This window comes from Trichechus manatus, unplaced genomic scaffold (genome assembly GCF_000243295.1).
Source record: "Trichechus manatus latirostris isolate Lorelei unplaced genomic scaffold, TriManLat1.0 scaffold00111, whole genome shotgun sequence".
NCBI lineage: Eukaryota > Metazoa > Chordata > Mammalia > Sirenia > Trichechidae > Trichechus > Trichechus manatus.
Window position 1 is genome coordinate 2,349,190 of NW_004444047.1, and position 16,068 is coordinate 2,365,257.

The 16,068-nt window shown below is 43.1% G+C and overlaps 1 protein-coding gene across 1 annotated transcript in view; it reads right to left on the reverse strand.

The window, feature by feature from the left end:
- AFAP1 (actin filament associated protein 1) overlaps positions 1 to 16,068 on the reverse strand; it is a 133,534-nt gene that overhangs the window by 83,486 nt on the left and 33,980 nt on the right. The window contains exons 4-5 of the mRNA XM_004383550.1: positions 3,648 to 3,859; positions 38 to 217 (exon numbers count right to left, since the gene is read on the reverse strand). Of these exons, the coding sequence (XP_004383607.1) occupies positions 38 to 217; positions 3,648 to 3,859 (392 nt within the window). The remainder of the gene's footprint in view (positions 1 to 37; positions 218 to 3,647; positions 3,860 to 16,068) is intronic.

The following is a 16,068-nucleotide window of genomic DNA, read 5'->3' on the forward strand; positions in this document are numbered from 1 at the left end:
GAAATGAAAAGCGGGCAGACACGCAAAGAGAACTCACCTTCAGCCACTGATCGGCCTGCTCCTTGCTCTGGACGGCCAGGACCAGGGGGTCTGTCCCCTGCTGGGTGATCTTCAGCTCGTGCTTCTTCTTCTTGCTGTCCTTCGGGATGTAGGTGGCGCTACAGCCCTGGAGGGGTAGTTCCATCTGCGGCTGCTGGTCCTTGGAACTTCTGTAGCACTGCATTTAACATCACACGTCAGTGGACTACAGAGTGACTTTGTCAGAACATTAAAACAGAAACGTGATTAAGCTCCGGCATCATGACAGCTTGAGTACTGACAAGGCAAATGGCAGTCTGATTGGACGGGGGAAACATTCAGTCCTCAGAAAACGAATACACCAAAAAAACCAAGCCCATTGCCGTCGAGTCAATTGGAATGGGTAGCCCATCTAGAAAGCAAAGCGCCAGTGACATTCTATCTCCAGATATGTGAACATACATTGATTCACAACTCAGAAGTTAGTTCCCGCACATCTATTCTTGATTCAGCAGCAAACAGGAAGTCCCTACCCTCAGGGAGCTTATGTTCTGGTGGAATTTCTTCACTCAGTTACATGAATACATTTTATTACATTTGTTGAAATGGCAGGGCCCTGAGGTGGGGAGACAGTATAATAATCTGGATACTTTATCTTTGTATCTGTCTGTAACCCCTGTCATTTGCTGTTTACTTGGTCTGTTTCCTTTCGGAAAGACAGAGGAACAATTTTATTAGGAGCATAATTATCAATACACAATGTACAAAACCAAAAAACCAAACCAAACCCATTGTCATCAAGTCATTTCTGACTCATTGCAACCCTACAGGACAGAGTAGAAACGCCCCATAGGGTTTCCAAGGAGTGGCTGGTGGACTCGAACGGCTGGATTTTGGTTCGTAGCCGAGTTCTTCTTAACCACTGCACCAGCAGGGCTCCACGATGTGTGAAGAGGTTTGCAAAAGACATGCCTTCTAGATGAGCAGAGAATGCAGAACCAGACTGGCCCACAGGCCTTCATGCTAGAGATTTCAGCTGGGAAAGTCGGCACCAAGAGCTAGTGCATATCGTTTTTGCTTAATCTCTATCTGTAAAATTTAGAATCAAATCTTTGTCCAAGGCTTCAGCCACCTTTTGTTTAATTTTACGACTTGGGACCCAAAGCATACCTCTTCACAGAAGTACATAGTCTAAGAGTTTAGATAACAGTCCCAGCTCTGTTACTAATTTACTTTGGGTCCCAGGAGGTTTCTTAAGCTTCCGGAGCAGGTTTCATCATTTGTACAATGAGCTGTCACTATGGCTGTGATTATGTTAAATTATTACTAACAAGAACATCTGCTGCCAAGCACTGAGTGCCAACCACATATGAGGCACCTCACACATATTTGAGCGTCACAGACGTTCAGTTTGCAGCTTAGGGAGCAGGTCCAGACGGGGTAAGCGACTCACCCGCGGCAAGACAACGTGAGTAGTGGCTCCAGGACTCCAGCCCGAACGGTTAAGACTTCAGAGAGCCTGCGCTGTTCACGCTAAACCACTCATGGGCGAAGGTGTAAATGAACAGACGCCTATGTTTAGAAATGGCTTCTAGAATCCTTTCCTATTTTACGGTTTACATTTAAAAATATATGTATATATATATATACATTTTTTTTTAATTCAACTAATGGCTGCCCTATCTAAAAAGAAGCGGAAAGAACACAAGCAGCGGCCCACCTCAGATTGCTGGGGACGATCCCCAGACTGTCCACGTTTTGATCAAGTACAAACGCAAGGTGAAAAGACGCTAATTGCTACCGCGGCGGAGGAGGCTTGCCTTTTCCTCAGGTTAATGCCTTGGCGCAGACACGTTCGCAGCGGTGTAACAGGCCGCCCGCGCCTTGGAGATGCCTGAAGACCCAATGTACCGGGCAAACACAACAAAGCAGTCATGGCGGCCCCACCTGCGTCCGAGTAGAAAGCACTCAGCTGCTAACCGGAAGGCAGGAGGTTCAAGTCCACCCAGAGGGGCCTTGGCCGAAAGGCCTGGCCATCTGCTCCCAAAAGCCAGCCATGGAACACCCTATGGAGCACAGTTCTTCTCTTTGCGGGCCGCCATGAGTAGGGGTCCACCCAACGGCAATGGGTTTGGTTTCTTGGTTTTGGTACTGTTTAAACTTGGGGAGAATTTGCTTTTATCACTTTTGATTTTTTTTAAGCATCAGCAGGGATAATTTGGGCAGCTGGATCATAGGTCCTTTCTGAGCATCATAATAAAGATAACGATCTTTGATTCTGTATTTCATCCAGGACAGCGTCCATGTGGCTTTCCATCTACGCCTTATTAAACGTTTATGACTGCTGCTGGGGGGCAGGGTCACTATCCCAGGGAAACTGATGGGGATCAAGGAAGGCAAGAGCAGGGGAGGGGGAAAGATGGGGGGAGAAGACAATGTGGGGTGAGGGCAGGAGGGCGGGGAGAGGGGACCCCAAACAAGTCCCTCCCTCGGGCAGAATCCCTGGGGCTGCCATGAGCATTCTAAGTGAGAGCTGATGGTGGGTTTTTATAATGTTTATGTAATCCACCACATCTCACAGCCATTAGGTCAGCCTGTAAATAAGGAACACATTAATCTTCTTTTTTTTTTTTTTCCATTTCTTACTTTATATAAATCCCCATGGCATCATTCTGGAAATATTCTAAATTTAAGAGAAATTCAGGCCACACGTGGCAAAAATATGTACACACACTGATAAAAAAAGGAACACAATAATTAATTAATTGGCAATATACACTGTCCGAAGGATCTAGTAACTTATGATTCCCATAATTCACAGGTAAATGTATATATGTATATCTATATATACATACATATGTATCTGCTTCACTGAAGAGTGATATACAGAAATGTAAATTCTTATGTTTTCTGTTTTAACAATATAATTTTGAGTGATTTTTTTTTTAATCCCAAGCTTACATTGAAGAAAAAATAAAAGGCAAAAACATACTCTAAAGTACATAAAGTAAACCAGCCAAGGTTTCCGAAGCTGGGAAAGAAGGCAGGGAGGGAGAGAGGGAGGGAGGAAGGAAGGAGAAAAGCAAGCGGAAGAAGGGAGGGAGCCTACGTTTTCCTGTCCCCGCTTCTCTGTTACTGCCTCTATCTTCCTATTTTGCCTCTCAGGTTTAAAAAAACCAAAAAACAAAAAATGGCCTCTAACTCCCTCCAAGCTCCCGTGGCCTCCACGCCCCACCCCGTGACCTGGCTTTCAGGAATCCACTGACTCTCTAGGAGAAAGTGCATCCCGCGGCCTCTGGCACATTAGACCAGCCTGCATTTCCGGGGACACATGCCCGCCGGAGTGGGGGTCATTTTGTCCTGGGGTTGTGCTGGGAGCCAGACCCTGCAACAGGGCTGCCACAAACCTCGGGCCATGCAGGCACACCCCACTGACCGTGCAGAACCCGGCGGCAGCAGCAGCCTTTGCTGTGGCTTCTGAGTCCTGGCCTGGGCCAGGTGCAAGCACACCTGGGACGTCTGAGAGCCCCGCCCCCTCACCGAGGACGGTAAGGGCTGGGACAGATCCCGTCCTTACAGACAGCAAGCCTGACCAATCTGACATAAAAACAAGGAGCTCAAAGCTTTACCAGCAGCTTGGTGTCTTTGATGACGCACAGCAGCTTGGTCCACTGCCCGAAGCGCTTTTTCCGCAGCAAGAAGGCACAGATTTTGGCATCCTTCACGAGGTCCATGGAGGCCTCCTCGGAGGGCCACTGGTGCCGCGTCTTCTTCCCCTTTCCATCTTCCTCCTCCTCGTCATAGGACTCGTAAGAGCTGCTCATCGCATCCGAGTCATAATCTTTCAAAGACAGACAGACAAACCGATGTCAAAGGACCCAGTGACAAAATTGTACCTGGAACTCTACCTACCGGCTCAAACACGCATTGTTGTATTTTTAACAACCAGACACAGGACACTGACTGACACAGTGCTGCAAGATGCCCTTAGGCTGGAAGGCGCTCAACATACGCAATGGCTGCAACAATGGACTTGCGCCCACCGATGATCGTGAAGTTGGTGCAGGACTGGGCAGCGCTTTGTCCTACTGTATGTGGGGTCGCCATGAGTCAGGGTCACCTAGACAGCAACTACCGTCAACAACAACCAAGTAATTTAATGAGGAAGGGGCTTTTGCATTCTGCATACTAGGGAAACATTAATTAGTAAAAAGAAGAAAAACAAATTCAAAGATTTGGGTGGTGGAAACGCAACTAAAAGTCTTCCATAAAAGTGAATAAAGAGTCCCTGGGTGGTGCAAAGGGTGAAGCGCTGGACTACTAGCCAAAAGGTTGGTGGTTCGAGCCCACACAGGGGTGCCTTGGGAGTCAAGCCTAGCGATCTGCTTCCAGAAGGTCACAGCTTTGAAAACCCTATAGAGCAGTTCTACTCTGCACACATTGGGTCACCATGAGTTGGAATCCACTCAACAGCAACTAGCAACTACAATAATAATGGAAGGTGATTACCTTATACTAGATTACATTATGGAAAGTGATTACGGTATATTACATTACATTACATCCACAGGTATAGGGGTTAAGGTTCCAACACATATTTTGGGGGAACACAATTCAGTCCATAACAGTGGCCAAAACTCAGCCCTTGAAAACCCTATGGAGCACAGTTCTGCTCTGCACACATGGGGTCGCCGTGAGTTGGAATCAGCTTGACAGCAATTAACAAAAAGATGACTAACAACTCCGCGTTTGGAAACACATTTCTGCATTGTTGGTTCTGACACTGTGCCGTTGAGTCCTCCCGATGGTCTTCTGGGTAAGGGCTGTCCTTACTCTGCAGTTCACGCAATCAGCTGGGACCCTTCCCCATGAAAGTCCCTTGCCTGCTCACACCCACCCCTCTATGTTCAAGTTCTTTCAGGTCCGCCATGTCCTCCTCCCCAGGGGCATCGCCGCTTCACAGACTCGACCTCACAAGCAAGAGCCCACCCCACACCCCCTCGGCTCAGGCCCTCCCTGGAGCCCTCGAACAAGCTCCCTCCTGTGGCCCTCACCTTCCTTTGCACTACATGAATGCTTACACTGCATCGTTTTCCATTCCCCAGATCCATCCCACTCTCTCACCTCCAGGAGTCCCTGGTGGTGCCAACGGTCAACTGGTCAACTACTAGCTGAAATGCTGGCCGTTCTGACCCACCCAGAGGTGCCTAGGAAGACAGGCTTGGAGATCTGCTTTCGAGAGGCCACAGCCTTGAAAACCCTATAGAGCAGTTCTGCTCTGCACACACGGGATCGCCATGAGCCAGAATCCACTCAGCAGCGACTAACAATGATGACTCTCCTCTCCAGGACTTGGCACACTCCATCCCCTCTCCCTGGCATCCTGTTCCTCCCACTCACCACCCTGCCTTTGCCTGGATTGATGCTTCTCATCTTTCCCAATCTGCCCTACTGGCCTCTCCTCCAGGAAGTCCTCCCTGATTCACCAAGGCTGGGCTAAACAAGCCTCCTCTCTGCTTCTCAATGGGAGACTCAGCACATCGTATTGTAACTGCTGTTTACTGGTCCGTCTCCCGCATCAAGGTGCAAGCTCACGGAGGTGTGGGAACTACCTTGTTCACTGTGATACCCCAGCACCTGACGTAGCACCTAGCACCAGGGAAGAACGGCCATATGAACTGAGGTCGTGCCGGCAAGGCCCTCTGAAGAGTGTCTGCCATGTTTGACGTGTTTCGTCTGTACAAGTGACCGTCACTAACTCTGGATGATAACCCCCTTGAGGCAGCATCTGACTCATTGCTGCCCTCCTCCCCAGCCTAGAAGCCTCTGGAACACATTAGCTTTTCAGAAAATGCTTGAGGATTGAGCGCACCAGTGATGAACGGATGACGAGTGAAGGGAAGTAATGGCTGAAGTGAGCAGCTGTTCAGCAAAAGCAGCAGAAATGCCCAGCCTTATGGTGACCAAAATTGGCGTTTTTTACTCACTGAACCCGAGTGTAATCTGTAGCCAGAAGTGGGGGCTTCAGTCTGTCCCCTCTTCCCCATTCCTCTCCAGCTCTTCCTCCTGGTGGCTTGTCCTGCCACATCCAGGGCACCACCTGCCACCCGCTCCTCCCCTGGCTCCCACAACTGCCTGGGGTCTAATTCCTACGGCACGTTCTTTATTCCACGGCACTCCTAAGGTCCTGCGTCTCTGATAAAGCCACAGCTGACATGTCTCAAAGTTCACAGTGAATGAAACACCAGTGTCTTAGTTTGTTGGTTTTCTAACAGAAATAACCACAGGTGGTTGGCTTTAATGAACAGAAATTTTACTGTCTTGAAGTGTACGAGGTCTAGGGACGGTCAATCTGTGGGCTCTGGGGGAAGATCCTTGCCTCAGTATCTGCAGTGCTGGTGTTCCTCGTTCCCTGGCAACCCTCATGTGGCATCAGTCTTCCCCAGTTTGTCTCCAAGCCTGATCTGCTCTTTTGATACCTCAAAAGTGATTCGATTTACATTGCTGATGAAAACATAAAATGGTACAACCACTTTAGAAAATGATATGGTGCTTCTTTAGAAAACTAGAAACAGAAATACCGTATGATCTAGCAACCCCACTCCTAGGAATATATCCTCGAGAAATAAGACTTGTCACACAAATAGACATATGCACACCCATGTTCATTGCAGCACTGTTCACAATAGCAAAAAGATGGAAACAACCTAGATGCACATCAACAGATGAATGGATAAACAAACTATGGTCCATACACACAATGGAGTATTATTCAACGATAATGAGCAATGATGAATCTGCAAAACATCTCACAACATGGGTGAATCTGGAGGACATTATGCTGAGTGAAATAAGTCAATCACAAAAGGACAAATACTGTATGAAACTACTATTATAAGAACTCAAGAAAAAAACAATCTTTCATGGTTATGAGGGAGGGAAGGGGTGAGGAGGGAAAACTCTAAGTAGACAATAGATAAGTGTTAACTTTGGTGAAGGGAAAGACAGTACACAATACTGGGGAAGTCAGCATAACTTAACCAGGGCAAAGGAAGCTACTGAGACATAGGAAAACTGGACAAATGGAAACAGATAAGCCAGGGAGCAGGGGGCGGGGGGAGTGCTGACACATTGCAGGGATTGCAACCGATGTCATGAAAAAAATTGTGTACATATTTTTTGAATGGGAAATCTAATAGGCTCTGTAAACTTTCACCTAAAGCAAATAAAATTTTTTTTAAGTGACTAGATTTCAGACACACCCTACTCTGATGTGGCCCCATTAACATAACAAAGAAAACCCTCTTACCAAAAGTGTTACACCCACAGCTACAGGGGTCAGTATTCCAACATATATTTTGGGGGACAATTCAGTCCACAGCAGTCAGCCAGCCCTGGGCTGAGCTGACAGACCAACCCATGCCATAGCTCTCCAAGGGGAGGCAGCTGGATGGGAGGCCGAGGGCCAGCAGGCCAAGGCCAAGACTTCAACAGCAAGTCTTTGCTCAAGCAGCTTCACTCTGGAGCCCCTGCTGACATCGCTCACCAAGTATGGCTCTTCTATGACTCTTTCTTCTGGAACTCGTTCAACAAAAGCTTCTCAGCAGACACACAGCTCCACTGAGGAACAGGACGGGACACATCAGTGATGTGGAGCCACTACACAGGACGTTACCAAGCCCAAAGATGGACAAAAGAAATTCCTCTTAATTTCCCTTGTTGTTAGCTGCTGCCGAGTCGGCCCGGACTCACGGCGACCCCATGCACAAGGGAACAAAACACTCCCAGCCCCGCGCCATCCCCATGATCTGTCACAGATAGGACTGTAAAAACCCATAGAGTTCTCACTGGCTGATTTTCAGAAGTAGACCACCAAGCCTTTCTTCCTACTCTGTCATAGTCGGAAGCTCCAATGAAACCATTCCAGCATCACAGCAACATGCAAGCCTCCACTGAGAGATGGGTTGTGGCTGTGCGTGAGGTGCTGGCTGGGAACTGAATCCACATTTCCTGCATGGAGGGCGAGAATTTTACCACTGAGCCACACTGCCCCAGTTTGTTTCTAGCCCCTGAAGATATGTTGGGGATGGGGGTTGTGGGAGGTAAGACTAGAGCCAAATGCTTCAAATTCTAGAAAATACCCTCATCAAAAATGTTTTTTCTTTACTTGTTGCGATTACAAAGGAAGTAGTCTAAGGAAATTTCAAATTATATCAAGCCACTTAATTTTATGTGTTTTCTAATGAATATACTATATTCTTAAATCATTGAGACTTAGAAATTATTGAGTGCATTTTCCACATAGTTTAGTAGTTCTTAACTGGAAGAGAAACTAAGAGACAGAAGTTACAGATTTCAAAAATTTGTTATTTCGTAAACTCTGTTATAGATTTAGTTATGGTCTTCCAAAAAGACATGCTGAAGTCCTGACCCCAGCACCTGTGAACACGACCGTGTTTAGAAATAGGGTCTTTGCAGATGTTATCATTTAGTTAACACAAGGTCACACAGGAGCAGGGTGGGTCCTAATGCTGTATGAGTGGTGTCCATATAAATAAGAAGAGATACAGAGACAGGAGACAGAGCAAGGACGCCATGTGATGCTGAAGCCTCAGCCCAGGAATGCCAGGATCCACCAGAAGCTGGGAGAGAGGCAGCAACAGTGTCTCCTTCAGAGCCTTAGAAGGAATTGACACGGTCCACACCCTAATCTCAGACCTCCAGCCTCCAGAATGTGAGACGATACATTTCTGTTCGTATAAATCACCCAGTGTGTGGTATTGTTACGGCAGCCCCAGGAAACCAATACAGCCCCCTTACCAGAACCACCCTTTCTGTCTCCAGGTGCAATCAATACTGATGGAGTGTTTATGTGTGCCACGACTGCTCCAGATGCCGTGGAAATCTGCATGAAGCTCATCTTCCTGTTATCTCTTCTCTGCATTCAGAAAAAGGACACCTGATGCTGTGCAACATCTCTGCCCCTTCTACAGGCTGCACTCACGGCCTGGGAGCCATGTCCTCAGTCTTCACAGCCACACTGGTGGGATCCCTGGGGGCCTTGCTTTTCTTTTTTTTTTTTTTTTACTAATTTTTATTTATTTTTTCTTCTCTCTTTTTCCTCCTTTTTGCTTTTCTCCATTTCTCGGTTTCTCATCTCTCCACTCCAATGGCAAGCTCCCTTAACATTCTTTTCTTCTTTTCCTGGTTTGTTTGTTTTTGTCTCCTGGTTCTCTCTCCTCTCTCTCCTATTTCCCATACTCATCTTCGCTCCACACATCACAACATCCCCCCTCCTTCCTGCCTACCTGCACCATGCGCTGAACATCACACCCCCAAGCAGCACAGGCACAGACTACCAAAACCTGCCCTGCACTGACTCCTGGCCTCCCCTGATGACCCTAGTACATGCCACAAACAACCCATCCCAGCGAATCCCGTTCAGCTGGTCCTGCCCTACTACACCATAGCTGAGCAATTGGCTCTGCCCATTGGACAAGGAGGTGAAAAGTATCATACCCACAGACGAGCAAACAACAAAGAATGCACAGCCCACCTCCTGAAACATAACCAAATAAAACAATGAAGCAGGATGAAACAAACCAATTTACAATCAATAAATGAAGAAAATAACTACTCAATGTCCCGAAGACAGCAGACAATATAAAAACATATAAAAAAAAACAGGACAGGATGGTTCCAGTAGGCATTCAAAACAAAACACCAAATGACTTTCCAGTAGAAGATAAGGCACTAGAACTATCTGCTAGGGAAATCAAATCTCTAATATTCAGAGCTATCCAAGAGTTGAAGCAAAAAAGCTGATAAAAATGAGGAAAAAATAGACAAATTCATGGAAAGGGCAAACAAATTCAAGGAAAATACAGACAAAAAATGGAAGACATCAGGAAAATAATACAGGAACAAAATACAAAAATAAATTCACAACTAGAAATCATACAAAAACAACAATTAGAAATCTAAAAGATAAAAATATTTCAGAAATGGACAGTGTCATAGAAGGGCTGAGAAGTAGGTTTGAAATAATGGAAGACAGGATCAGGGAAATTGAAGACAAACCCTTGGATACAAATTGGAGGAAAAATCAGAAAAAAGAACGAAGAAAAATAAAGAAACACTGAGAATTATGTAGGATACAATCAAAAGCAAAAATCTGTGAGTGATTGGGGTTCCAGAACACAGAGAGAAAACGGAAAACACAGAGAGGATCATTGAAGAAATGTTGACAGAAAATTTCCTTAATATCATGAAAGATGAAAAGCTGACCATCCAAGAAGCTCAACGAACCCATATAGGGTATACCCCAAAAGAATATCACCAAGGCATATCATAATCACACTCACTAAAACCAAAGACAAAGAAAGAATCCTGAGAGCAGCTCAAGAAAAACAAAAAGTCACACACAGAGGGGAAACAAGACTAAGCTCAGATTATACGCCAGAAACCATGTAGGCAAGAAGGCAATGGGATGACATGTATAAAACCTTGAAAGAAAAAAAAAAGCCAACCAAGAATAATATATCCTGCAAAACTCTCATTCAAATATGATGCTGAAATTAGGAGATTTCCAGATAAACAGAAATTAAGGGAATATGTAAAAACCAAACCAAATTTACAAGAATTATTAAAGGGAGTTCTTCAGTCTGAGAACAAACAACATCAGACCACAGCCTGAATCTAGGATGCAAGATCATACCAGCCAGATACCAAACTAGGAAGTGAACTCTCAAGGACTATCCAAAACCAAAGAATTACAACAGGGAACCAGAGAGGTTAATCTGTAAATGACAACAATGTCAGAACAATAAAAGAGGGACTAAACGGTGTAGGTATAGAACTTTCTAATGGAGAGGAAGGCAAGGCGATACCAAGTAATAACAGACTGGTTCAAACCTAGGAAGATACGGTTAAATTTTAAGGAAACCACAAAGAAAGTTAACAAACCTACTCATCGAAATAAAAAAGAGAAACATAAAGTCTCAGTAAAAACAAAATCTACACAAAGACAAATGAATAAAAACATCCACACACAAAAGGAATTCAGCACAGGAGAGTAAGAGGAACAAAGAAAATGTCAGCACCACAAAAAAAAAAAAGCACTACAAAATGAAAGCAATAAACTGACACCTATCAATAATTACACTGAACATAAATGGCCTAAATGCACCCATAAAGAGACAGAGAGTGACAGAATGGATTTTTAAAAAACAGCATGCATCAATATGCTGTCTACAAAAGATACGCTTTAGAAACAAAGACGTAAATTTATTAAAAATCAAAGGATGGAAAAAAACATATCAAGCAAACAGCACTCAAAAAAGAGCAGGAGTGGCAATATTAATCTCAGATAAAATAAGACTTTAAAAAACAAAATACACCAAAAAAGACAAAAGAGGGTACTATGTCATGATTAAAGTGATGATCCAGCATGAAGACATAACCATAATAAACATCCATGCACCAATGACAGGGCTCCAGAATACATAAAAAAAACTCTAACAGCACTGACAAGAGAAATTGACAGTTCCACAATAATAGTAGGAGATTCCAACACACCACTCTTAGTAAAGGACAGAACATCTAGAAAGAAACTCAGCAAAGATACAGAAGAGCTAAAGGGCACAATCAGCAAACTTCACCTGATAAACATATATAGAACACTAACCAACAGCTGCAAAGTACACATTCTTTTCCAACGCACATGGAACGTTCTCCAGAAGAGACCACATCTTAGGCCACAGAGCAACCCTCAACAAAATGCAAAACATTGAGATAATACAAAGTATCTTCACTGACCACAATGCCATCAAGGTAGAAATTAACAACAGGAAGAGCAAGGGAAAAAAAAAAAAAACCAAATGGAAACTGAATAACACCATGCTTAAAAACCACTGGGTAATACAAGAAATCAGCGATGGAATCAAAAATTCCTAGAATCAAACAAGAATGAAAACACATCATACTAAAACCTTTGAGACATAGCAAAGGCAGTTCTAAGAGGTCAATTTACAGCAATATATGCACACATCAAAAAAGAAGAGACAAAAATCAAACATTAGCTTCATATCTGGAGCAAATATAAAGAGAACACCAAAAAAAAAAAAAAATCCCACAACCACCAGAAGAAAGGAAATAATAAAGATCAGAGCAGAAATAAATGGAATAGAGAATAGGAAAAACAATAGAAAGAATCAACAAAACCAAAGTTGGTTTTTTGAAAGGATTAACAAAATTGACAAACCACTGGCCAAACCGACAAAAGAAAACAGGAGAGGACACAAATAACCCAAATAAGAAGTGAAATGGGGGACATTACAACAGACCCAACTGAAATAAAAAGGATTATAACAGAATATTATGAAAAACCACACTCCAACAAATTTGAAAACCTAGAGGAAATGGATAAATTTCTAGAAACACACTACCTACCCAAACTAACACAAAATAATGTTGAAACTCTGAACAGACCCATAACAAGACAAGAAGCTGAAAAGGTAATTAAAAAAACAACAACAAAAAAAGCCCTGGCTGAGATGGCTTCACTGGAGAATTCTACCAAGCATTCAGAGAAGAGCTTACACCAGCACTACTCAAACTATTTCAAAACATGGAAAAGGAAGCAATACTCCAGAATTCATTCTATGAAGCCAGCATAACCCTGATACCAAAACCAGGCAAAGACACCATAAAAAAAATTACAGACCAATATCTCTTATAAATATAGATACAAAAATTCTTAACAAAATTCTAGCCAATAGAATTCAGCATCATGTCAAAAAAAATAATACACTATGACCAAGTAGGAGTCATACCAGGTATGCAAGGATGGGTCAACATTAGAAAATCAATCAGTGTAATCCACCACATAAAGAAAAGGAAAGAAAACCACAAAATCATCTCAACCAACACAGAAAAGGCATTCGACGAAGTCCAACATCTACTCCTGATAAAAACTCTCAATAAAATAGGTATAGAAGGGAAATTCCTCAACATAATAAACGGCATCTATGCAAAACCAACAGCCAACATCATTCTTAACAGAGACAGGCTGAAAACATTCCCCTTGAGAACAGGAAAAACAGACCAGGATGACCTTTATCACCACTACTATTTAACATTGTGCTGGAAGTCCTAGCTAGTGCAATAAGGCAAGAAAAAGAAATAAAGGACATTCAAATTGCTAATGAAGAAGTTAAACTGTCCCTATTTGCAGATGATACGATACTAACGTAGAAAACCCAAAAGACTCCGAGAGAAAACTGCTGGAACTAATAGATTCAGTACAGTTGCAGGGTACAAGATAAACATACAAAAATCACTTGGATTCCTATACGCCAATAAAGAGAATGGTGAAAAGGAAATTAGGAAAACAATACCATTTATAATAGCCCCTAAAGAAATAAAATACTTCAGAATAAATCTAACCAGGGATGTAAAAGACCTACACAAATAAAACTACAAAACACTACTGCAAGAAACCAAAAAGATCTACATAAATGGAAAAACATACCATCCTCACAGATAAGTAGACTCAACATTGTGAAAATGGCAATTCTACCCAAAGCAATTTACAAATACAATGCAATCTCTATCCAAATACCAACAACATTCTTTACAGAGTGTCATGGATTGAATTGTGTCCCCCCAAAATATCTGTCAACTTGGCTGGGTCACGATTCCCAGTATTGTACAATTGTGTACCATTTTGTAATCTGATGTGATTTCCTTATGTGCTGTAAATTCAATCAGTATGATCTAATAAGATGGATTAGTGGCAGTTATACTGATGAGGAATACAAGATTGGATAGTGTCTTAAGCCAATCTCTTTTCTGATATAAAAGAGAGAAGCGAGCAGAGACACATGGGAACCTCATACCACCAAGAAAGCAGTTCCGGGAGCACAGCGTGTCCTTTGGACCTGAGGTTCCTGCGCTGAGATGCTCCCAGACCAAGGGAAGACTGATGTATCACAAGGACCTTCCTTCAGAGCGGACAGAGAGAGAAAGCCTTCTCCTGGAGCTGATGCCCTGAATTTGGCCTTGTAGCCTACTCGACTATGAGCAAATAAATTTGTCTTTGTTAAAGCCATCCACTTGCGGTATTTCAGTACTAAATGACTAAGACAAAGAGATGGAAAAAACAATCATTAACTTTGTATGGAAAGGAAAGATGTTCCAGATAAGCTAAGCATTATTGAAGAAGAAGAATAAAATAGGAGGACTCACACTACCTGACCTCAGAACCTACTATGCAGCTATGGTAGTCAAAACAGCCTTGAACTTGTACAACAGATACATTGACCAATGGAATAGGATCGAGAACCCAGATGTAAATCCATCCACCTATGGTCACCTGATATTCAACAAGCGTCCAAATTCCATCAAACGGGGAAAAGACAGTCTTTATAACAAATGGTGCTGGCAAAATTGGATGTTCATCTGCAAAAAAATCAAACAGGACCCATACCTCACACCACATACAAAAACTAATTCAAAATGGATCAAAAATCTAAGTATAAAGCCAAAAAGTATAAAGTTCATAGAAGAAAAAATAGGATCAACACTAGAGGCCCTAATACACGGCATTAACAGGATACAAACCATAACCAACAACCCACAAATTCCGGAAGATAAGCTAGATAACTGGGATCTTCTAAAAATTAAATACTTATGCTCATCAAAAGACTTCACCAAAAGAGTAAAAAGAGAACCTATGGACTGGGAAAAATTTTTTGGCCATTAAAAATCAGATAAAGTTCCAATCTCCAAAATCTACAGGAAAATCCAACACTTCTACTACAAAAAGACAAATAATCCAATTAAAAAATGAGCAAAGGAAATAAACAGACTCTTCACCAAACAAGACATTAGGGCAGCCAACAGACACAAGAGGAAATGCTCGTGATCACTAGCCATTAGAGAAATGCAAATCAAAACCACAACCAGATACCATCTCACCCCAGCATTACTGGAATGAATTAAAAAAACAGGAAATAACAAATGTTGGAGAGGCTGTGGGGACATCAGAACTCTTATGCACTGCTGGTGGGAATGCAAAATGATGTAACCATTATGGAAAATGATATGGCGCTTCCTTAGAAAGCTAGAAATAGAAATACGAGCAATCCCACTCCTAGGAATATATGATCCAGCAATCCCACTCCTAGGAATATATCCTAGAGAAATAAGAATTGTCACACAAATAGACATATGCATACCTATACTCACTGCAGCATTATTCACAATAGAAAAAAGATGGAAACAACCTAGATGCCCATCAACAGACGAATGGATAAACCAACTATGGTCCATACACACAATGGAGTATTCCACAACGGGAAAGAACAATGATGAATCTGCGAAGCATCTCGTAACATGGATGAATCTAGAGGGCATTATGCTGAGGGAAATAAGGCAGTTGCACAAGGACAAATATTGTATGAGACCACTACTGTAAAAACTCATGAAAAGGTTTACACACAAAAAGAAACAATCTTTGATGGTTACGAGAGAGGGGTAGTGGGGATGGAATAACACTGAATAAGCAATAGATAACTGATAACTTGGGTGAAGGATAAGACAGTATACAGTACTGGGGAAGCCAGCACAACTTGTTTGGGTTAATGTCACGGAAGCTCCACGGACAAATCCAAACTCCCTGAGGGACTGAATTGCTGGGCAGAGGGCTGTGGGGACCATGATCTCCAGTAACATCTACCTCAGTTGGCATAACATAGTTTATAAACAAATGTTCTACATTCTACTTTTGTGAGTAGCATCTGGGGACTTAAAAGCCTGTGAGTTGCCATCTAAGAGATTCCATTGGTCTCACCCCTTAGGGAGCAAGAGAATGAAGAAAACTAAAGACACAAGGGAAAGATTAGTCCAAAGGACTAATGGACCACAAATACCACGGCCTCCACCAGACTGAGTCCAGAACAACTAGATGGTGCCTAGCTACCACCACTGACTGCTCTTACAGGGTCCCGGACAGAGCTGGAGAGAAATTCTAACTCACAAAAAAAAAAA